Source organism: Eptatretus burgeri, chromosome 9 (genome assembly GCF_056783735.1).
Source record: "Eptatretus burgeri isolate ZD-2024b chromosome 9, Ebu_testis_v1, whole genome shotgun sequence".
In the NCBI taxonomy this organism is placed as follows: Eukaryota; Metazoa; Chordata; class Myxini; order Myxiniformes; family Myxinidae; genus Eptatretus; species Eptatretus burgeri.
Window position 1 is genome coordinate 72055177 of NC_140969.1, and position 25991 is coordinate 72081167.

The 25991-nt window shown below is 41.9% G+C and overlaps 1 protein-coding gene across 1 annotated transcript in view; it reads left to right on the forward strand.

Moving 5' to 3' along the window:
• Window positions 1-25991, forward strand: part of LOC147020341 (guanine nucleotide-binding protein G(i) subunit alpha-1-like) — a 141213-nt gene that overhangs the window by 107685 nt on the left and 7537 nt on the right. The window contains exons 4-5 of the mRNA XM_085895652.1: window positions 18029-18186; window positions 23228-23356. Coding sequence (XP_085751778.1) covers window positions 18029-18186; window positions 23228-23356 — 287 coding nt within the window. The remainder of the gene's footprint in view (window positions 1-18028; window positions 18187-23227; window positions 23357-25991) is intronic.

A 25991-nucleotide genomic window follows, 5' to 3' on the forward strand; every position in this document is an offset into this window, starting at 1 on the left:
AACTGCTGGCAGTGATGACCGGGTACCCAGTCCGTCCGCCTTTGACACAACTGATACAACTTGAGACTTAAATCACAGCCGCAAAGTTTCGCATTTATCGGATAAGCGGTGCCAGAGAAAACATTATTTAATGGTGATACAAACACAGGCCTGCTTCGAGACGGCGCGGAACGGACGAGTTACGAACCGGGCAGCACAAAGCGTTCAATTTCCTTATTACTGGTGAACAGATTCAAATAATTAAATAATTCTGGCTGCCAAACCGTGTGACCGATCAGGTTGAAATTTTAAACTTTTGTTTCACATGTAGCCTAAATTATAAATATGAAGTTTCGCATATATAGAAGTAGTGGTTCCAGAGTAAACATGAATTAATATTTATCCTTCAATCTAAGATGGCGGCCAAACCATGTGACTTGTGACCTCATAATTTTTACCGTGTATGCAGATATCATGGAGGATGACAGACGCAAATTTTCGCTTCGATAGGTTAAGCAGTTCCAGAGAAAACATTATTTAATATTTTTCTTAAATTCAATATGGCTGTCAAACCATGTGACCTATCAATTAGAAATTAACAAACTTGTATTCCCTACTCATGTGCAATAGGGGTGTGAAGTTTCCCCTTGATCAGATCAGGTGTTCTGGAGAAGAAGATGTTTGAAGGTTTTAAGGTAAATTCAAGATGGCCGCCAAACCATGTGACCAATCAAGAACAAATTAACAAACTTGAGAAAGGACCTCATGGGGAATATATGTGTGAAGTTTCGGCTTAATCTGTCTTGCCTTTCTGGAGAAGAAGATTTTTAAAATTTATTCATTTTCAATCCAAGATGGCTGACGAACCATGTGACCTATGACATCAGAAATTTATATTCTGCTTCCAACTGGGTATTGGAACAGGTTTCTAAAGTTTCGTGTTAATCGGTAAAGGTGCGTTTTTCTATCCAAGATGGCCGCCAAACCATGTGACGTGTGATGTCATAATTTTTACCATGCGTGCATACACGATGGTAGATGATAATTAGAAATTTTCGATTCGTTTGGTTCAGCGGTTCCAGAGAAAACATTATTTAATATTTTTCTTAAATCCAAGATGGCGGCCAAACCGTCTAACGTATCAATTCGAAATTAACAAACTTATATCGACTACGTGTCCCGAATATAGTTCTGAAATCTCCCCTTCATCCGACCAGCGCTTCTGGAGAAGAAGATGTTTGAAGGTTTTAGGGTTTTTTCAAGATGGCCGCCGAACCATGTGACCGATCAAGAACAAATTAACAAACTTGAGAAAGGACCTCATGGGGAATATATGTGTGAAGTTTCGTCTTCATCTGTCTTGCCCTTCTGGAGAAGAAGATTCTTAAAATTTATTCATTTTCAATCCAAGATGGCTGCCGAACCTTGTGACCTATGATATCATAAATTTAAATTCTGCTTTCCATCGTCGACCCGAACAAGTGTGTGAAGTTTCGTGTAAATCGGATAAAGTCTATTTTTCTATCCAAGATGGCCGCCAAACCATGTGACTTCTGAGGTAAAAATTTTTACCATGTATGCAGACTTGAGGGAGGAAGGCACTTGCAAATTTTCGCTTTGATGGCTTATGAAATACCAGAGAAAACATTATTTAATATTTTTCTTAAATCCAACATGGCGGCCAAACCATGTGACCTATCACTTTGAAATTAACAAACTTGCATCGCATACATGTCACGAATATAGTTCTGAAATCTCGCCTTCATTGGACCAGCGCTTCTGGAGAAGAAGATGTTTGAAGGTTTCAAGGTTTTTTCAAGATGGCCGCCAAACCATGTGACGTATCAACAACAAATTAACAAACTTGAAAGAGGACCTCAGGGGGAATGTGCCTGTAAAGTTTCGCCTCAATCTGCACAGCCGTTCTGGAGAAGAAGATTTTTTAAAAAAAACACAAAAAAACAAGATGGCGGCCGAATTACGTCACCGATGACGTCAAAATATTTTTTTTCTACGATGAATTTTTGTGTAGATGATGCTCAAGAAATTTCAAATTTTTGCCATGTGGCGTTCTACTTGACGAATTTTTACTGGGATACCTCTTCACTGATGACGTCACGAAAAATCACACGTATACCCGAGAGGGAGCTTGTTCAAATGTATCAAGCGAAATTTTTTTCCACTAGAAGGTTTCCGAGATACAGAGGTCCAAAGTTGATCTGTTTTTTCAAGATGGCGCCCGTATCACGTGACCTATGACGTCATAATTATCAATTATGTATGCTATCAAAAAAGATACATATCTGGTGAAAATTTTGTGTCGATTGGTCTTACCATTTCTGAGAAAATGGCATTTAAAGCGAAAAAAATTGGAAATTTTGCAAATTTACGGCGGAAGAAAAATAATAATAATAATAATAATAAACAGAAGAAAAACAATAGGTTATCCAGTCCATTTGACTGGATACCCTAATAAACAGAAGAAAAACAATAGGTTATCCAGTCCATTTGACTGGATACCCTAATAATAAATAAACAGAAGAAAAACAATAGGGTACCCTGTACTCACAGGGTACCCTAATAACTAGAACTGCCACTTTATAACTGCTGGCAGTGATGACCGGGTACCCAGTCCGTCCGCCTTTGATACAACATGGGACTTAAATCAGAGTCGCAATTTTCGCATTGAAAGGATAAGCGGTGCCAGAGAAAACATAATTTAATGGTGATACAACCACAGGCCTGCTTCGAAACGGCGCGGAACAGACGAGTTACGAACCGGGCAGCACAAAGCGTTCAATTTCGTTATTACTGGCTTCCAGATTCAAATAATTAAATAATTTTGGTTCCCAAACCGCGTGACCGATCAGGTTGAAATTTTTAACTTTTGTTTCTCATGTCGCCTGAATTATAAATGTGAAGTTTTGCATGTATAGATGCAGTGGTTCCAGAGTAAACATTAATTAATATTTATCCTTCAATCCAAGATGGCGGCCAAACCATGTGACTTGTGATGTCATAATTTGCACCACGTCTGCAAACACGATGGTGGATGATAACTGCAAATTTTTGCTTCTCCACGTTAAGCACTTCCAGAGAAAACATTATTTAATATTTTTCTTAAAACCAACATGGCTGCCAAACCCTGGGCCCGATCCCGTTGAAATTTCAAATCCTCATTCCGCATGACTGTTCCACCATAAAGGTGATGTTTCACATTTATTGATGCAGTAGTTCCAGAGTAAACATTAATTAATATTTTTCCTTCAATCCACTATGGCTGCCAAACGTTGCGTCGTACCTCAAAAGGGGGTGAGAACTTTTTATTCGTCATGGAGAGGCGGTCATAGTGGTGGAGTTTCGCCTGGATCTGTTCAGTCGTTTCAGAGAAAAAGACGTTTTAAGATATTATTTTTCAATCCAAGATGGCTGACGAACCATGTGACCTATGACATCACAAATTTATATTCTGCTTCCAACTGGGTATTGGAACACGTGTGTGAAGTTTCGTGTTAATCGGTAAAGGTGCGTTTTTCTATCCAAGATGGCCGCCAAACCATGTGACGTGTGATGTCATAATTTTTACCATGCGTGCATACACGATGGTAGATGATAATTAGAAATTTTCGATTCGTTTGGTTCAGCGGTTCCAGAGAAAACATTATTTAATATTTTTCTTAAATCCAAGATGGCGGCCAAACCGTCTAACGTATCAATTCGAAATTAACAAACTTATATCGCCTAAGTGTCCCGAATATAGTTCTGAAATCTCCCCTTCATCCGACCAGCGCTTCTGGAGAAGAAGATGTTTGAAGGTTTTAGGGTTTTTTCAAGATGGCCACCGAACCATGTGACCGATCAAGAACAAATTAACAAACTTGAGAAAGGACCTCATGGGGATTATATGTGTGAAGTTTCGTCTTCATCTGTCTTGCCCTTCTGGAGAAGAAGATTTTTAAAATTTATTCATTTTCAATCCAAGATGGCTGCCGAACCTTGTGACCCATGATATCATAAATTTAAATTCTGCTTTCCATCGTCGACCCGAACAAGTGTGTGAAGTTTCGTGTAAATCGGATAAAGTCTATTTTTCTATCCAAGATGGCCGCCAAACCATGTGACTTCTGAGGTAAAAATTTTTTTACCATGTATGCAGACTTGAGGGAGGAAGGAACTTGCAAATTTTCGCTTTGATGGCTTATGAAATACCAGAGAAAACATTATTTAATATTTTTCTTAAATCCAACATGGCGGCCAAACCATGTGACCTATCACTTTGAAATTAACAAACTTGCATCGCATACATGTCACGAATATAGTTCTGAAATCTCGCCTTCAGTGGACCAGCGCTTCTGGAGAAGAAGATGTTTGAAGGTTTTAAGATTTTTTCAAGATGGCCGCCAAACCATGTGACGTATCAACAACAAATTAACAAACTTGAAAGAGGACCTCAGGGGGAATGTGCCTGTAAAGTTTCGCCTCAATCTGCACAGCCGTTCTAGAGAAGAAGATTTTTTTTAAAAAAACACTAAAAAACAAGATGGCGGCCGAATTACGTCATCGATGACGTCAAAAATAACATTTTTGACGATGAATTTTGTCGTTGATGACGCTCAAAATTTTTCAGATTTTTCCTATATGGCGTTCTACTTGACGAATTTTCACCGGTATATCGCTTCACCTATGACGTCACGAAAAATCACACGTATTCCCCATAGTGAGTTTAGTAAAATGTATGAAACGAAAAATTTTTCCATTGCACGGTTTCCGAGATACAGAGGTCCAAAGTTTATCGTTTTTTTCAAGATGGCGCCCGCACCACGTGACCAATGACGTCATAATTATAACGTTATTGTGCTATCAAAAAAGATACATACTACGGTGAAAATTTCGTGTCGATCGGACTTTGCGTTCCTGAGAAAATGATTTTTAAAGCGAAAACAGGCCGCAAAATGCCGGCGGAAAAATAATAATAATAACTAGAACTGCCACTTTATAACTGCTGGCAGTGATGACCGGGTACCCAGTCCGTCCGCCTTTGACACAACTGACACAACGTGAGACTTAAATCATAGTCGCAAAGTTTCGCATTTATCGGATAAGCGGTGCCAGAGAAAACATTAGTTAATGGTGATACAAACACAGGCCTGCTTCGAGACGGCGCGGAACAGACGAGTTACGAACCGGGCAGCATAAAGCGTTCAATTTCCTTATTACTGGCGACCAGATTCAAATAATTAAATAATTCTGGCTGCCAAACCACGTGGCCGATCAGGTTGAAATTTTAAACTTTTGTTTCACATGTAGCCTAAATTATAAATATGAAGTTTCGCATATATAGTAGTGGTTCCAGAGTAAACATGAATTAATATTTATCCTTCAATCTAAGATGGCGGCCAAACCATGTGACTTGTGACCTCATAATTTTTACCATGTATGCAGATATCATGGAGGATGACAGACGCAAATTTTCGCTTCGATAGGTTAAGCAGTTCCAGAGAAAACATTATTTAATATTTTTCTTAAATTCAACATGGCTGCCAAACCATGTGACCTATCAATTAGAAATTAACAAACTTGTATTCCCTACTCATGTGCAATAGGGGTGTGAAGTTTCCCCTTGATCAGATTAGGTGTTCTGGAGAAGATGTTTGAAGGTTTTAAGGTAAATTCAAGATGGCCGCCAAACCATGTGACCAATCAAGAACAAATTAACAAACTTGAGAAAGGACCTCATGGGGAATATATGTGTGAAGTTTCGGCTTAATCTGTCTTGCCTTTCTGGAGAAGAAGATTTTTAAAATTTATTCATTTTCAATCCAAGATGGCTGACGAACCATGTGACCTATGACATCAGAAATTTATATTCTGCTTCCAACTGGGTATTGGAACACGTTTGTAAAGTTTCGTGTTAATCGGTAAAGGTGCGTTTTTCTATCCAAGATGGCCGCCAAACCATGTGACGTGTGATGTCATAATTTTTACCATGCGTGCATACACGATGGTAGATGATAATTAGAAATTTTCGATTCGTTTGGTTCAGCGGTTCCAGAGAAAACATTATTTAATATTTTTCTTAAATCCAAGATGGCGGCCAAACCGTCTAACGTATGAATTCGAAATTAACAAACTTATATCGCCTACGTGTCCCGAATATAGTTCTGAAATCTCCCCTTCATCCGACCAGCGCTTCTGGAGAAGAAGATGTTTGAAGGTTTTAAGGTTTTTTCAAGATGGCCACCGAACCATGTGACCGATCAAGAACAAATTAACAAACTTGAGAAAGGACCTCATGGGGAATATATGTGTGAAGTTTCGTCTTCATCTGTCTTGCCCTTCTGGAGAAGAAGATTCTTAAAATTTATTCATTTTCAATCCAAGATGGCTGCCGAACCTTGTGACCTATGATATCATAAATTTAAATTCTGCTTTCCATCGTCGACCCGAACAAGTGTGTGAAGTTTCGTGTAAATCGGATAAAGTCGATTTTTCTATCCAAGATGGCCGCCAAACCATGTGACTTCTGAGGTAAAATTTTTTTACCATGTATGCAGACTTGAGGGAGGAAGGCACTTGCAAATTTTCGCTTTGATGGCTTATGAAATACCAGAGAAAACATTATTTAATATTTTTCTTAAATCCAACATGGCGGCCAAACCATGTGACCTATCACTTTGAAATTAACAAACTTGCATTGCATACATGTCACGAATATAGTTCTGAAATCTCGCCTTCATTGGACCAGCGCTTCTGGAGAAGAAGATGTTTGAAGGTTTTAAGGTTTTTTCAAGATGGCCGCCAAACCATGTGACGTATGAACAACAAATTAACAAACTTGAAAGAGGACCTCAGGGGGAATGTGCCTGTAAAGTTTCGCCTCAATCTGCACAGCCATTCTGGAGAAGAAGATTTTTTTAAAAAAACACAAAAAAAACAAGATGGCGGCCGAATTACGTCACTGATGACGTCAAAATATTTTTTTTCTACGATGAATTTTTGTGTAGATGATGCTCAAGAAATTTCAAATTTTTGCCATGTGGCGTTCTACTTGACGAATTTTTACTGGGATACCTCTTCACTGATGACGTCACGAAAAATCACACGTATACCCGAGAGGGAGCTTGTTCAAATGTATCAAGCGAAATTTTTTTACACTAGAAGGTTTCCGAGATACAGAGGTCCAAAGTTGATCTGTTTTTTCAAGATGGCGCCCGTATCACGTGACCTATGACGTCATAATTATCAATTACGTATGCTATCAAAAAAGATACATATCTGGTGAAAATTTTGTGTCGATTGGTCTTACCATTTCTGAGAAAATGGCATTTAAAGCGAAAAAAACTGGAAATTTTGCAAATTTACGGCGGAAGAAAAATAATAATAACTAGAACTGCCACTTTATAACTGCTGGCAGTGATGACCGGGTACCCAGACGTGTCGGCCTTTGATACAACATGGGACTTTCTGCAGATGACAGTCGCAAAGTTTCGCATTGAAAGGATAAGCGGTGCCAGAGAAAAACATTATTTAATAGTGATACAAACAGAGGCCTGCTTCGAGAGGGCGCGGAACAGACGAGTTCTGAACCGGGCAGCACAAAGCGTTCAATTTCGTTATTACTGGCTTCTAGATTCAAATAATTAAATAATTCTGGCTCCCAAACCGCGTGACCGATCAGGTTGAAATTTTAAACTTTTGTTTCGCATGTCACCTGAATTATAAATGTGAAGTTTCGCATATACAGAGGAAGCGGTTCCAGAGTAAACATTAATTAATATTTATCCTTCAATCCAAGATGGCGGCCAAACCATGTGACTTCTGATGTCATAATTTTCACCACATGTGCAAACACAATTGTAGACGATAAGTGCAAATTTTCGCTTCGCTAGGTTAAGCAGTTCCAGAGAAAACATTATTTAATATTTTTCTTAAAACCAACATGGCTGCCAAACCCTGCGCCCGATCCCGTTGAAATTTCAAACCCTCATTCCGCATGACTGTTGCACCATAAAGGTGATGCTTCACATTTATTGATGCAGTAGTACCAGAGTAAACATTAATTAATATTTTTCCTTCAATCCAATATGGCTGCCAAACGTTGCGTCGTACCTCAAAAGGGGGTTGGAACTTTTTATTCGTCAAGGAGAGGCGGTCATAGTGGTCGAGTTTCGCCTGGATCTGTTCAGCCGTTTCAGAGAAAAAGACGTTTGAAGATATTGTTTTTCAATCCAAGATGGCTGACGAACCATGTGACCTATGACATCAGAAATTTATATTCTGCTTCCAACTGGGTATTGGAACACGGTTGTGAAGTTTCGTGTTAATCGGTTAAGGTGCGTTTTTCTATCCAAGATGGCCGCCAAACCATGTGACGTGTGACGTCATAATTTTTATCATGCGTGCATAATGCCCTCTCGATGATAATTACAAATTTTCGATTCGTTTGGTTAAGCGGTTCCAGAGAAAACATTATTTAATATTTTTCTTAAATCCAAGATGGCGGCCAAACCATGTGACTTATCAATTCGAAATTAACAAACTTATATCGCCTTACTCTCCCGAATATAGTTCTGAAATCTCCCTTTCAGTGGACCAGCGCTTCTGGAGAAGAAGATGTTTGAAGGTTTTAGGGTTTTTTCAAGATGGCCGCCAAACCATGTGACCGATCAAGAAGAAATTAACAAACTTGAGAAAGGATCTCATGGGGAATATATCTGTGAAGTTTCGTCTTAATCTGTCTTGCCCTTCTGGAGAAGAAGATTTTTAAAATTTATTCATTTTCAATCCAAGATGGCTGCCGAACCTTGTGACCTATGATATCATAAATTTAAATTCTGCTTTCCATCGTCGACCCGAACAAGTGTGTGAAGTTTCGTGAAAATCGGATAAGGTCTATTTTTCTATCCAAGATGGCCGCCAAACCATGTGACTTCTGAGGTAAAAATTTTTTACCATGTATGCAGACTTGAGGGAGGAAGGCAATTGCAAATTTTCGCTTCGATGGCTTATGAAATACCAGAGAAAACATTATTTAATATTTTTCTTAAATCCAACATGGCGGCCAAACCATGTGACCTATCACTTTGAAATTAACAAACTTGCATCGCATACATGTCCCGAATATAGTTGTGAAATCTCGCCTTCATGGGACCAGCGCTTCTGGAGAAGAAGATGTTTGAAGGTTTTAGGGTTTTTTCAAGATGGCCGCCAAACCATGTGACGTATCAACAACAAATTAACAAACTTGAAAGAGGACATCAGGGGGAATGTACCTGTAAAGTTTCGCCTTAATCTGTCCAGCCCTTCTGGAGAAGAAGATTTTTTTTAAAAAACACTAAAAAACAAGATGGCGGCCGAATTACGTCATCGATGACGTCAAGAAAAACATTTTCCGCAGCAATTTTAGGCGTAGATGATGCTCAGAATTTTTCAGATTTTTCCTATATGGCGTTCTACTTGACGAATTTTCACTGGAATATCGCTTCACCTATGACGTCACGAAAAATCACACGTGTTCCCCATAGGGAGCTTAGTAAAATGTATCAAGCGAAAAAATTTTCCATTGCACGGTTTCCGAGATACAGATGTCCAAAGTTTATCGCTTTTTCAAGATGGCGACCGTACCACGTGACCAATGACGTCATAATTATAACGTGATTGTGCTATCAAAAAAGATACATACTGTGGTGAAAATTTTGTGTCGATCGGACTTAGTATCCCAGAGAAAATGGTTTTTAAAGCGAAAAAGGGTGCAAAATGCCGGCGGAAAAAGAAAAATAATAATAATAATAATAAACAGAAGAAAAACAATAGGGTACCCTGTACTCACAGGGTACCCTAACTAGAACTGCCACTTTATAACTGCTGGCAGTGATGACCGGGTACCCAGTCCGTCCGCCTTTGATACAACATGGGACTTTCTGCAGATGACAGTCGCAAAGTTTGGCATTGAAAGGATAAGCGGTGCCAGAGAAAACAATATTTAATAGTGATACAAACACAGGCCTGCTTCGAGACGGCACGGAACAGATGAGTTACGAACCGGGCAGCACAAAGCATTCAATTTCGTTATTACTGGCTTCCAGATTCAAATAATTAAATAATTCTGGCTCCCAAACCGCGTGACCGATCAGGTTGAAATTTTAAACTTTTATTTCGCATGTCACCTGAATTATAAATCTGAAGTTTCGCATATATAGAGGCAGCGGTTCCAGAGTAAACATTAATTAATATTTATCCTTCAATCCAAGATGGCGGCCAAACCATGTGACTTGTGATGTCATAATTTGCACCACGTGTGCAAACACGATGGTGGATGATAACTGCAAATTTTCGCTTCTCCAGGTTAAGCAGTTCCAGAGAAAACATTATTTAATATTTTTCTTAAAACCAACATGGCTGCCAAACCCTGGGCCCGATCGCGTTGAAATTTCAAACCCTCATTCCGCATGAGCGTTCCACCATAAACTTGATGTTTCACATTTATTGATGCAGTAGTTCCAGAGTAAACATTAATTAATATTTTTCCTTCAATCCAATATGGCTGCCAAACGTTGCATCGTACCTCAAAAGGGGGTGGGAACTTTTTATTCGTCATGGAGAGGCGGTCATAGTGGTGGAGTTTCGCCTGGATCTGTTCAGCCGTTTCAGAGAAAAAGACGTTTGAAGATATTGTTTTTCAATCCAAGATGGCTGACGAACCATGTGACCTATGACATCAGAAATGTATATTCTGCTTCCAACTGGGTATTGGAACACGTACGTGAAGTTTCGTGTTAATCGGTAAAGGTGCGTTTTTCAATCCAAGATGGCCGCCAAACCATGTGACGTGTGACATCATAATTTTTACCAAGCGTGCATACTGCCTGCTAGATGATAATTACAAATTTTCGATTCGTTTGGTTAAGCGGTTCCAGAGAAAACATTATTTAATATTTTTCTGAAATCCAAGATGGCGGCCAAACCATGTGACTTATCAATTCGAAATTAACAAACTTATATCGCCTTCCTGTCCCGAATATAGTTCTGAAATCTCCCCTTCATTGGGCCAACGCTTCTGGAGAAGAAGATGTTTGAAGGTTTTCGGGTTTTTTCAAGATGGCCGCCAAACCATGTGACCGATCAAAAACAAATTAACAAACTTGAGAAAGGACCTCATGGGGAATATATCTGTGAAGTTTCGTCTTCATCTGTCTTGCCCTTCTGGAGAAGAAGATTTTTAAAATTTATTCATTTTCAATCCAAGATGGCTGCCGAACCTTGTGACCGAGGATATCATGAATTTAAATTCTGCTTTCCATCGTCGACCCGAACAAGTGTGTGAAGTTTTGTGTAAATCGGATAAAGTCTATTTTTCTATCCAAGATGGCCGCCAAACCATGTGACTTCTGAGGTAAAAATTTTTACCATGTATGCAGACTTGAGCGAGGAAGGCACTTGCAAATTTTCGCTTCGATGGCTTATGAAATACCAGAGAAAACTTTATTTAATATTTTTCTTAAATCAAACATGGCGGCCAAACCATGTGACCTATCACTTTGAAATTAACAAACTTGCATCGCATACATGTCACGAATATAGTTCTGAAATCTCGCCTTCATTGGACCAGCGCTTCTGGAGAAGAAGATGTTTGAAGGTTTTAGGGTTTTTTCAAGATGGCCGCCAAACCATGTGACGTATCAACAACAAATTAACAAACTTGAAAGAGGACCTCAGGGGAATGTGCGTGTAAAGTTTCGCCTTAATCTGCATAGCCGTTCTGGAGAAGAAGATTTTAAAAAAAACACTAAAAAACAAGATGGCGGCCGAATTACGTCATCGATGACGTCAAAAAAAACATTTTCGTCAGTGATTTTTGGCGTAGATGATGCTCAGAATTTTTCAGATTTTTCCCATATGGCGTTCTACTTGACGAATTTTCACCGGTATATCGCTTCACCTATGACGTCACGAAAAATCACACGTGTTCCACATAGGGAGCTTAGTAAAATGTATCAAACGAAAAATTTTTCCATTGCACGGTTTCCGAGATACAGATGTCCAAAGTTTATCGCTTTTTTCAAGATGGCGACCGTACCACGTGACCAATGACGTCATAATTATAACGTGATTGTGCTATCAAAAAAGATACATACTATGGTGAAAATTTCCTGTCGATCGGACTTAGTGTTCCAGAGAAAATGATTTTTAAAGCGAAAAAGGGTGCAAAATGCCGGCGGAAGAATAATAATAATAATGCGTAATAATAAACAGAAGAAAAACAATAGGGTACCCTGTACTCACAGGGTACCCTAATAATAATAAACAGAAGAAAAACAATAGGTTATCCAGTCCATTTGACTGGATACCCTAATAAATAAACATAAGAAAAACAATAGGGTACCCTGTACTGACAGGGTACCCTAATAAACAGAAGAAAAACAATAGGTTATCCAGTCCATTTGACTGGATACCCTAATAATAATAATAATAATAATGAATTGAAGGAAATTGTGAGCAAGTTTTAAGTACAGCAAAGATGAGCATCACAAGGAATATTGAATGAAAGAGATGATTGATAGTTTATCCCAAAGTCCACCAATGCAGATCGACATTTGCCTTCACGAGCAAGACTAGTTCTTCATTCTGACAAGTCTTCGAATGGTTTAAAATATTAATCTAAAGGTGTTGTGTAAATTCCTTTTTGGGAAACATCACCTGTAAATAATATATAAATCAAAACGAACTATTCTATAACATTACTTTTTGTCGGCTCTTGTGGGTTTTTTTTTTCCCCAACCTCGAAGGTTCGGAGATGAATTCACACAAATACACTGCGAATGGTACAAGGACTTGACACAGTATACATACTGTATAATAATTGGCATTCTAGTGGATTTTCATTCATTCATTTCATATGCAGCTTTGGACTGCTGGTTTCGTCATTGCTGGGAGAGCGGCTGTGTTGCTGATGCGGTGCCCCCTGTATGTTAGGGCAGGATTTTGGAATTTGGCTAGGGTACTGGCAATAGCTCACTTACACTTCCTGAAAGACACCAGTCCACCAACTAATAGTGGACTTTAAAGACTTCTCCCCACCCATCTTTCCAGTTGATTCTATATGCTCCCCTTTCCTTCTCAACCCTTACAAAATCGAAGAAGCTTCCCACGTCACATACACAACCGGTAGTTATAGCTGTTGTGGAGTATGCCAGCTGTGCTTGGGATCCACATGCACACCGGAACGTAGACAAGGTGTAGTTGGTGCAAAGACGAGCAGCGAGATTTGTGACCAACAACTACAGACAGTCTCATGGGAGTGTGTCTGCCATGGACAAATAACAACATTGGTGGACTCTTGGTCATCGTCGTACAGTTTCAAAGTCACAATGCTGTACCACATTCGTCACAACCTGGTGTGCATCCCATCATATTGCCTAGTCTGTATACCCTACACAGCACCGAGAGGCAACAATCAATGCCAAGCCATCCCCCCAGCAAGGAATAACAATTTGAGGAGATCATTATTCCTGGACACCATCCATCCGTCTCTGGTGGTCTCTTCCTCAGGCTGTGATTGACACTACCAGCGAAGAGAAGTTTAAAGCTGGTGCAAATCGGTGCCAGCTAAGGTGTGCATCGTCCAGCTGGAGGACACACGTTTCTATCCTGCTTGCATTCATACAAACCCTCAGGACGATAATACTCCTTGGAGGTCTCTGTAATTTTTGGAAGAAGAATAAGAAATGTATATTGTTAGTTCTCCAACCAAACATCACTGTGACGGTCATCATCGACAATGAGCTCATTGCGTCCCGACACCCGTAGTGGGCTTATACACAGCGAGGTGGTTGAGTCGCGCGCGCACACACACACACACACACACACACACACACACACACACACACACACACACACACACACACACACACACACACACACACACACACACACACACACACACACACAATGTTGCTTTGTCTTGGACATGATTGTATCTTGTTTATATAGCCCTTTGAATGTCCCTCATAGCTTCTTGACTGGTTCAGAACAGTCTGTGTTTTCAGTTGGTCTGATTGTCATTTCCAATTGAGTGCAGTACGTATCTCATGATGCAAGGTCCCTTGGATTAAACCCTGCATACTCTGTTGATTCGTCCATTATCTCCTTTGTCCTTGTGTTCTTCTTTCGTATGCAGCACAAGGCTGAAGGGTAGCATCATTGACTGAGGGTGCGGCTGTGCCGCTGAGACAATGCCCTCTGCAGGTTAGGGCAGGAATTTGTAATTTTCTCAGGGTGCCAGTGATAGCTCAACTACTCTTGGCGAAGGAGACCATGTGATCTTTAACGTACCCAACTAATGCCGGCAGACAGGACGCCCAGTTTAATGTCCACTCGAATGACGGAGCACACATTGATTAATGAATCACCCTGCCTGTGAAAGACCAGGATGACCGTTTACACCTGGGCCGAGATTCAAACCCAGGCTGGACAGCTAAGAGGCAAATGAGTTTACCTTTAGGGAGGCCATCCTGTCAGCCTTGTCCTGATTAGTTTCAAGGTATGCTGATATATTTGCGCTATATCTGTACTAATAAATATCAGTGTGTATCCGTCCATCCGTCTCCTTCAAAACCATGAAACATAGCAGCCCAAAACTTAGCTTGCACACTCAGGGAACTCCAAGGTAGTGCATGAATGAAAACTTGGTGTTTGAGTAAATTTCAACACTCCTTTTGAAGAACATTAAGGAGGTGTTTATCATCGAAAATCAAAAAAGCCTGACTAAGATGGTGGCGCACCATTGTTGTGGCGCACAAATACGTTTTAATAGTTGAAATCACACCTTGGTCGAGTGGTTGGATCAGGGAGGCGATGCCGGGTGGCAGGAGGATGACGTAAACATTGGCATGGGATGACGTAAGCATTGACAACTTCAGCTTCTCGGGGTGGCCAGGAACATTGTCTACCAGCAGGAGAACCTTGAAGGAGAGGTTCTTGTCTGCCAGATACCTCTCCACTTGAGGGATGAAGCCATTTTGGAACCAATTCATAAAGTTCTTAGCTGTTACGCATGCCTTTCCGTTGGCTCTCCAAAATATGGGCAGAGTTTGTTTGATTGTTCTTGCCCTTGAGAGCACGTGGGTTTAGGGAATGATAAAACATCATGGGTCTGATTACCCAGTCCCCTTTGGTGTTGGCACAGAGAAGAAGAGATACCCGGTCCTTCGCAGCCTTGAAGCCCGGTGATGTCCTCTCTCGCTTCAAGATAAAAGTCCTCTTGGGCATTTTTTTTTTCCAGAACAAGCCGGTCTCATCTGCATTGAAGACCTGCTCTGGTACATACCCCTTCTCAACGAAATGTGAAACCATGCCCTGCTGGCTTGGAAGGAACTCGTACCTGCATCACTCGTACCCACGTCACATTTGTCTGCAGCATCACCCGTGCCAGCCAGGTGATCATAAATGCGCTTTGCCTTTTCCCAAATCAGTGGTCTGCTTAAAGGCACGTTTCTCTGGGCATTGTTCTCTACCCACATATTCAATGCCTTCTTCATTGATTAGATTTGCACGTCACTGACCTGGGTAACCACCTTGGTGCTGGGTACTGTGCCACCTCGGTGTTGGGTATGTCACTTCTGTGAATCACCTTCTCATTCTTCTTTATTTAGTGTACGGTAGACTCGTTTACGCCATAGTACCTGCCTACAGATGCAGCACTCTCACCCCTTTGTAGTTGGTCAAGCAGCTCCACTTTCTGGCTCAAGCTCATGATTTTTTTTTCTGCCTCATGGGAGCAGACTCATCTCCTGCACCACTCGCACACTTCAGACCCGTGATCGAATGATGAGTGCAAAAGTTCATGAATGTGAGGAATCACAGAAGGTCAAGGCAGTGGGACGAACAGTTGGCGCAAAAATAATGAAACCCAGGACACTTTGTATATCAGTAGCCATGAACGGGTTGAGGGTAGATGGAGATTTGCATGGGTAGTGTGACAATTGTTTGTTGGAGGTGGTGGTAGGGGTTTCTGCGTGGCTCGTGGAAGATGATTTTAGAACTTTTGTTCATTCACACGGCTGGTGGTACATGGTCGGTTAGAGCTGCTTTGTGTTTATTCGTGGCTGGTGGGAATGTTGTTGTTTGCACCCACAAACAAACCGCAAATATGCGAAGCACAGGGCTGTGAATGTGGAAACGGGTCACATTTTGTTTGCACTGAAAATGCGGGACCCGCGAATGTCGGGGTCCGACTGTACTTGGGTATCATGATTTATCCTTGGAGGATCAGAGTTGTGGTGAGCCCCAGAACTTCCACAAGAAGTCAGGGCAGGAACTTGGAACTTGTTCAGGGCTCCGGTGAGAACTCACTTCCTATCGGAGAAATACCAAGTGATCTTTCACATCCACCATTAATCGATGCGACCAGACATTCGCCGGAGGCACGGCACGCCCGCCATGGATGAAGCGCCTTGGCTGCAGAGCACCGATCCGACAGTTTGCAGTCAGGTTAAGAATCCAATCAACACTCAACAGCTTTAAGGCAAATACGTTACCTCTGCATCACATGACTCCTCTTGCCTGAGTTGGAAAAAAAATAAAATAGAAACAAGAAGTGGTAGGAATGAACAATCACTTCGTACTGTAAAGGAGTTCCTATATTTTGTTGTCGTTGCTCAATTATTCGAGAAATTTAAGAGACCATTCTCAATGTTTGTAGTAAATAAATCACACCCTCCAATCGTGGAAAGAATAACAACTCTTCAGCTCACAAGTTGTTCATCTACTTATCTGTCTATCCACCCTCTAGTCTTGTTCAAAGGTTAATAGTTTAGATTGGCTTTGATTGGTTGTGTGTACTTGCCACCTGTTTATGTGCTCGTGATCGCTAGGTGTGGCCACCTACATGTCTGGCCGCAGTGCTGCTTTAACTTGCAGTTCATTCTTGGGATTTGTTGTCTTGCCTGTTTTTTTTTGTGGGTTTTTTTTCTTCTGTTTCTGTATTAAATGTGTCTTCCTTCATTTTTAAATCTTATTCCTCCTCCTTTCCCATTCGTCTACTTCCTTAAACCCTTCGGTGCCTTCCTTTTCATCCACTGCTCACTGGTTAGCAAAAGGAGTTCAGACCCTTGCCTAGTTCTACATTAACAGTGCCAAATGTCTGTGACCTTCTAACAGCCTGTCTTCTGTCTAGAGCGTACCGTAATGTCTGCATTTCCTTCGCTAACCTCATGATGCAAATAAGGAACTGCATTTGTAGCAATGCAAATGTTTGCGTGCGGCAGCACATACATTATTTAAGTATTCATCCTTTAGCTGCTTTGGAGCCACAAATTTGCTTCCCATTAGGTGTCACATTTTAATGGTTGTTCATGTGTTGCGTGGCAGGTGACAGGCACATGGTGATTAAGATTTGCATGGCAATGGCCATAATGGGGCACAAATGTGTGGCTGCACAGTTCAGCTTAAGAGTGAATATTTAAATGAAGTCTCAGAGGAGACGTCTTATCAGGCCATCCGAGTCATTTCACAGTGCTGATACACCATAGGCAGAAACACATTCACGGATTGGCCTTACCTCTCTCGAGTCTTACACTAAGGTGAAAATGGGCCTCAAAGGCCCTGTCTTTGATGCTACAGACGGCTGGCTGTCCACGGGCAAAGAAAGGCAGCACTTAAGTACCATTTGCCGATTGGCATGATAGGCCTGGTGTTGGCTTGGTGGTTCAGGTGGTTAGCTTGGAATCTTAGGGACCTGAGTTTGAGCCCTGTTGGCTGCTGTAATTAACACCAGGTGGGGTTGACTCAGCCTATCATCCTTCTGAAGTTGGTGAAATGAGTATGAGTGTACTGGTATCAGGGCACAGCATCAGCAGCACAGTTGCACCCCAACAAAAATGATAGCTACCTGGCAGCCAAGCTCCCATATGCAAGAATAAGAAGATTGCTACAATGAAGCCTTGGTACTCATTATTTATATTTACATATACTAAAAAAAATAATTTGAAATAAGCACTTTCTTTGTCTTAATTTATTCATTTCTGTGTCACTATTCCTCCTTTTGCCCCAGGATGATGCAAGACAGTTGTATGAATTGGCCAGCTCTGCGGAGGAAGGTGTTCTCTCCCCGGAGCTCTCTCGCATCATCAAGCGGCTTTGGGCAGACACAGGCGTACAAGAGTGCTTTGCTCGTGCACGCGAGTACCAGCTGAATGACTCTGCGGCCTAGTGAGTGCCCGGGTGCATTGCCAGGATGTTGCTAATTGCAAGGAAATTTTAGTCGAATCAATGATGAGGAATTTGGAGCCAAAGCAGAGTGAAAAGCAAGTGCAATTGTTTTATTTAATATACAAATGAAAAACCTTTGTTAACGATGCCATACTTAAGTAAAGCTATCTTCTAAATCTTGATATTGCCAAACATCTGTGAAACGACATTCGGAATTTTGTTTCAACTGTTATGGAAACACTAAATTGCATTAAAACGTTAATTTTATTCCTGATTTCGCTGGAGTTTGAGTCCTAGTTCTGGCCACCTCCTTCCTGCATCTGCGGGTGCGTGACCGTACACTCAACACAAACAATTTTTGTGATGCTACGGTGAAGTGGATCTTGGCTGGACGAAAGAACTTTGATTCAGCCTCACGAGGCAATCATTCTATGAGCCCGTAAGGTAGAACCGTTGTCAGATGAGTGTCGGGCCTGCCAGGCATCGTTCTGACTTGAACATACCGTCTTATTGATGGATCTGGCTAAATCTATCTATAATTCCAGAAGTGTGTGTGTGTGTGTGTGTGTGTGTGTGTGTGTGTGTGTGTGTGTGTGTGTGTGTATGTGTGTGTGTGTGTGTGTGTGTGTGTGTGTGTGTGTGTGTTTGACCGCTGTTTCTCGACAACCACTGGTCCGATCTAATTGAAACTTGCCAGGTATATTGCTGGGGACCTGAGGATGTGCCTTTTCAAGGTTTGATATTAATCGGACAAGTGTCTCCCAAGTTATGGCCATTTATTTACCAAACCAATGACAAGACACGTTGTTGCGTGGGCGTGGCCGATGGTGAAGGGAAGCTCAGTCACGTTCCCCATTACGGGTTACAACGTACGGACTTCCAGAGAGTGATGACTTCATGTATTCTAATAATTTCTCGATTTCTTATGCGCATTTATAGATAAACACAATGCCCCAAGTTATGATCGTTTTCATATTAGACGGTGCATAAATTCGGTAACATCAGAGTGCTGGTGTACTCCGAACCAGGAAGTAATTTTTTTTCTCTCTCTCTTCTCTTTTTGTTTTTCCTTGCGATGACATTGCGAAAAGGCAAAATACGTTGGCGCTAATTGAATATTTGGGCATTAAAACTAAATTGCGAATAATCGTAACTGCGAATAATATGCAAACTTCCGGGTCACGCACATACGGGCACTCGAGAACGAAGAAACGGCCTGCGTGGTTGTTGTTTCTTGCTTGCGGTTTGAACATTTACTTGTTAAATTTTTTATATTTTTTATCTTGCCAAAACGAAGTTTTTGCAAGATATGTTAGTCAGCTTGTATGTTTTTTTTTTTGTTTGGTTGTTTGTTTGTCTGTAATCACGTGTAAAAAATTCTGCAGAGCACAGTTATCATCGGAAATTTTTGAAACGTCGCATATCAGAGGCCTATAGAGGTCCCTTTCAGTGCACAAAATTTTGAAGGTCAAGGTCAAAGGTCAAGGTCATTTTGGCGCAAATCAGGGGAGTCGACGAAACCCTTATTTTTTGAGTAATTTTGATCGGATCGTCTTCAAACTTCATGGGAATATAGTTCATTGTCTGGCGCTCAGCTGATTAATTTTTGGTGGCGATTGGCCTTGACCTTCATGGTTAGCGCCTCAGGTCAAACATATTTGACCCCAAGGTCAAATTTTCAAGTTTTAGGAACCATATCGTGTAGTACCTCAAATTGAACACCTCGATGAGTGAGTGCTTTCTAGATATGTCAAGCTTGAGACATTATGACGTCATTTGGTGACGGAATGAGGCAAAGCATATTTTTCATGGTTACTCTGTAGAACGATTCTCATCGGAATCTCTCGGAGGCAGATATTCCTCAAGGAGTCGCTCCTGGTGGATAGCAGCTCTGTTCACCTCAGTGTGACCTTAAAGAAGTCACACGTGATCACCTTTTGGCAAGATATGGGTCACCCTGCGGGTGACATTGGTTAATTTTTTTTATTTTATTTTTTTACGGGCACGTACTAGTTATTTTAAATTCCGACAAAAAGTATTAAGCTTGATCCGATTTGTATCTCCTCTGGGGTTGCCAATGGATTGCCAAAATGGTTTCCCATGTGTGGGAGATGGAAAGAGTTGGTGAACATGTCCTCGTCCTTTTAATAAAATGTTGTATTTAAAGAAAGAATTAAACGGGGAGTAGAAACGACAGAACTTGGACAGATCCAGGGCACAAATGATAACATAAAAGGGGTGCAGGGGGGAGGTTGACACAAACTTACATGAGAAGGAAATTATACCCCACTTAGGCTTCCAATCGCATACTTACCGAACAATGGGGAACAGTCAAGGATTTCGGGAGAGGTTCTGCAGCCTTGGCTTGAGGTCCTCGAACTGTGCCCTCACCATCACAATCTCGGTGTGAACTCAGGACTCAGCTTGGGGCAAACTACCACTCGCTGTAGCCCATGGCGCCTCACCACAACTCTGTGCGATCACACAAGCTCTCCGTGACCAGTGCTTTCCACCTGCGCTTCCCAGATTTATCCCTTCTCGCGAACCTGCCCATGGATATGCCTGCACGGTCTGGCGATTGCCCACTGAGTGGCTGTCCGGTGTCCCAGGGGGTGGGCAATACCACAGCCCACAGAGGTCCGCCTTTCTCAGTGACCATTACCACCATTATTGTGCGTGTTCTGGGTTAGCATTATAGTTCTTGACCAGGCGGGCCACACGGGAGGTTTATGGGTCCGTGTGCAAAGCGCTTTCTGAGCACTGAGATGAGACTGCACTTTCTGAGCTTACTTACTCCAGTCCCTGTTTGACCTTGCCTGATAGGAAGGTGCAAACAATTTACAACCTTAGTCCTACACATAGTGTCTATTGATAACAACACCGCCTTCCTCGGTGCACATAAAACAGGAGGAACTAGAACGGCACTTGGTAGTGCACATACACTACATGGCCAAAAGTATGCGGATACCCCTTCTAATTAGTGGATTTGGCTATTTCAGCCACACCCATTTCTGACAGGTATATAAAATCAACCACACAGCCACGTAATCTCCACAGACAAATATTGGCAGTAGAATGGGCCATACTGAAGAACTTGGTGACCTTCGATGTGCCACCTTCATAGGATGCCACCTTTTCAACAAGTCAGTTCATTAAATTTATGCCCTGCTAGAGCTACCCCGGTCAACTGTAAGTGCTGTTATTGTGAAGTGGAAACGTCTAAGAGCAATAATAGCTCAGCCGCGAAGTGGTAGGCCACACAAGCTCACAGAACGGGACTGCCGAGTGCTGAAGCACGTTGCGCAGAAAAATCGTCTGTCATCAGTTGCAACACTCACTACCGAGTTCCAAACTGCCTCTGGAAGCAACATCAGCACAAGCACTGTTCGTCGAGAGCTTCATGAAATGGGTTTCCATGGCCAAACAGCCGCACACAAGCCTAAGATCACCATGTTCAATGCAAGCGTTGGCTGGAGTGGCGTAAAACTCAACGCCATTGGACTCTGGAGTAGTGGAAATGCATTCTCTGTCGTGATGAATCACGCTTCACCACCTGGCAGTCCAATGGACGAATCTGGGTTGACAGATGCCAGGAGAACGTGACCTGCCTGAATGTATCGTGACAACTGTAAAGATTGGTGGAGGAGTAATAATGGTCTGGGGCTGTTTTTCATGGTTCAGGCTTGGCCCCTTTGTTCCAGTGAAGGGAAATCTTAACGCTACAGCATACAATGACATTCGAGACAATTCTTTGCTTTCAACTTTGTGGCAACAGTTTGGGGAAGGCCTTTTCCTATTTCAGCATGGCAATGCCCCCGTGCAAAAAACGAAGTCCGTACAGAAATGGTTTGACGAGATCAGTGTGGAAGAACTTGACTGCCCTACACAGAGCCTTGACCTCAACCCCGTCGAACACCTTTGGGATGAATTGGAATGCCGACTACGAGCCAAACCGAATCGCCCAACATCAGTGCCCGACCTAACTGATGCTCTTCTGGCTGAATGGAAGCAAATCCCCGCAGCAATGTTCCAACATCTAGTGGAAAGCCTTAGCAGGAAAATGGAGGCTGTTATAGCAGCAAAGGAAGGACCAACTCAATATTAAAGCCCATGATTTTGGAAGATGTTGGACGAGCAGGTGTCCACATACTTTTGGCCATGTAGTGTGCCTTCACCAGGTTGAACAGTTTACATTTTGTGTCCCACTGATAGGCCGGATCTGCATCTGGACCTTAACCAACATCAAATTGGCTTGCTTCTGTCACCTCGCCAACTCATCCACCTAGTTTTGTCAAAATCCGTCAACAATTTATTGAAATATTGTGCGATATATCATATTTGGCCCGAACTCTCAACGGTGAAAAATCACTTTGAAAATTAAATAATTCTCATATCTGGATCCGGATCTTCACCGAAATTTCATGAATTTGTTCTTGTAAAACATCCAACCTGTCCACCAAGTTTCATCTGGAACCTTCTCCAACTTTTTGAGATATTGTGCTATTTATCGTTTTTGGCCCTATCTTTCAATGATGAAGAATCATTTAAAGATTCTATTATCTGGATTCAGATCTTCACCAAACTCGAATCAATTGGTCCTTGTCACACGCCCAACCTGTCCACCAAGTTTCGTCCGAACCCGTCTAACTTTTTGAGATATCCTGCTCATAGACAAACAGACATACAGGGGTGCAAACATAACCTCTGTCCACCCGAGGTGGCAGAGGTAATTAATTGAACGTCTCCCTAGTTAAATGGGAAAAAATATCCTACTCGAGCGCACAGACCATGCTATGTTAACATTTCTTACTAGGGATCCCATCCCCCACACGTAACAATATTGTTACCCATTGACTTGTGCCTGTTGTTTTTTTTTTACATTCAGATGGTGTTTTGTAACATGTTTGAATCTCAATGTCATTCTACCTCGAAGATAGTAGCTCTCTGACAAAGCAGAGCAATTGTCATTCTACCTTGGCAACAGCAGGGCAAGTTTGCTTGATGGTGCAACATTGATTCTGTTGTGTTTTTCTTCCAACAGCTATCTCAATGATCTGGACAGGATCTCAAACCCGGGATATGTTCCTACCCAGCAGGATGTGCTCCGGACTCGAGTCAAAACCACAGGCATTGTGGAGACACATTTCACCTTCAAAGAGCTGCATTTCAAGTCAGTATCTGACTGGAGGGGGGAGGGGAGTGAATGGGTGAAGAGATTCATGTTCGCGCACGCACACTCACGCACGCACGCACGCACACACGCACGCACGCACGCACGCACGCACGCGCGCACGCACACACACACAGGCACGCACGCACACACGCACGCACGCACGCACGCACGCACACACGCACACACACACACACACACACACACACGCACACGCACACGCACACGCACACACACACACACACACACACGCACACACACGCAAAACAGTTATCTACTTATTCAATCTCTTAGTTTAGGAGATCATGTTAGGTTTTTGCCAACTTGTGGATTTCTGCTTATATGTTAATAAAATAATTAATTTATATTGACAGGGTAAAACATCACAGTTCTTCCTTGGCCACATTCTGTTGTCTGTTGCATGGGAAGCATCCTCATTGAAGTGGTGAGAAATATAGACTGCTGGACATCCTGATAAATTTAAAAAGCAATTTCTATAAACTGTATCTAAAGAATGGACCTTCAAATCGTGCATTACTCCAGAGATGGCTCGGTAGAAACAGCGTCGTCAATATCTCTGCAGGCAGACATACTGATATCCCTATCAATATGAAAATATTGAATCAATACGTCATCTCTGGGGCATTGTGGTTAAGGCTCGTATGACCGCTGGTCGGCAGTGAGCCTGATGGGAAGAAAAACATTTCCAATGTCGCAGAATCAACATTGATATTTAATTTGTGAACCAGTCACATAATGTACACCAGAGCTCACCACCCTCAGCAAAACGGTCACAAATACAAGTAGTTCTTGACTGACTCACAGATATCAACGATCAGCAGGACATAGGGATCACATAATTCTGCACCATCTCTCTCTCTCTCTCTCTCTCTCTCTCTCTCTCTCTCTCTCTCTCTCTGTCTCTGTCTCTGTCTCTGTCTCTGTCTCTGTCTCTGTCTCTGTCTCTCTCTCTCTGTCTCTCTCTCTCTCTCTCTGTCTCTCTCTCTCTCTCTATCTCTATCTCTATCTCTATCTCTATCTCTATCTCTATCTCTATCTCTATCTCTATCTCTATCTCTATCTCTATCTCTCTATCTCTATCTCTTCTATCTCTATCTCTATCTCTATCTCTATCTCTATCTCTATCTCTATCTCTATCTCTATCTCTATCTCTATCTCTATCTCTCTCTCCCTCTCTCTCCCCTCTCTCCCCTCTCTCCCTCTCTTTCTCCCTCTCCCCTCTCTCCCTCTCTTGCTCTCTCTCTCCCCCTCTCTCTCTCCCCTCTCTCCCCTCCCCCTCTCTCTCTCTCTCTTCACATGACACCTATGTTCATTTATGATGGTACTGCTAGTTCTGGAGATCTTTCTGAGATGGATATTGTAAGAAAATAAGCCAATTTGCATTGCAAGCCGCTGCTTTGTAGTTTCTGCCATGCTCGTCGATGAAACACCATACAAAACGAAACGTTATACCCTGCCGTGCGAGACACCAGAATGACTGTACTTATGGCTGGGTGAAGATTCCATTCCAGGGGAGACAATTCTGTGGTGGGTGTGCATACCTGTGGGCTACCCTGCCAAGCCACCTGCACCATCAGTGTGCATATTCTCAATTGATTACATCCTTTCAGCAGAATCGTATTCATTGTATGTCGTTCTGATCATTAGAACCTCAGCCTCCTATTCAGCCAGAACTAGTTTTTATTTTTATTTTTTTCATTCAGAACTCGTTACCTGCTTTAAGACTTTGCTTCAGAAGTTCTTGCGTCCGCTGTAACATCTACAGAAGCTTTTAGCATCCGTCAACGCATTCACACTTCTGTCTGCCAGAGCTGGAGGATAATTTGATATTTTGAGCTTCCATGTTTTTTCTTTTACTTCCTTCCTTTGTATACTTCTTTTTCTTGTCTCCAAACTTTGTTCTTCCTTCCTCCGTAATGCAAGATTTGCCTTTTGTCGCTGAACTGTGATGTGAAATCTATGAATAACTCCTCATTGCTTTCAGTATGTTTCTTTTGCCGCCTTGCTGCATCCATTGGACGGGCCACGGAATAGCTACCGTACTTGATGAGATTCATATTTTACTTGATGAGAGTCGACCTTTGCCGGTGTTAATTGAGCTGTGGGACCAAGGTTAGCACTGTGTTGGTACTTGGATGCGGTGAAACGAAGTAAATAGGGACATTGGATATTGATCATCAATATTAGGGCATCATTTTGGAGCTGCTCCTCTTTTGTTTCGGTTAATTATCCTGATGCTATGTTATATACTGTACTGACTACCTGACTTGGAGGCCTTGCTGGTGATCCAGCGTTGGCACTCCATGGGTGATCTTTCTCCATCTCGTCCTGTCTCTAATGAGGTGGGGAGGGGACAGATTAAGGCTGATGTTCACCATCATATAATGTACAGCCTGGGAAATAATGTCATGTTATGCGACAGGAAGTACTACATCACATTGTAAATTGAAAGGTAACTTAAGTAAAATATTCGTATTCATATTCTGGTGTTCTCCTTGAAGGCAGGATCAGTACTGCCGAAGCAGTTTCTTAGCAAGGGATTATACTGGGTGGTTTGCCATTGCCTTCCCAGTTAAGTAAAATATACGAGCGGTTATACCCGAACAAGGATGTG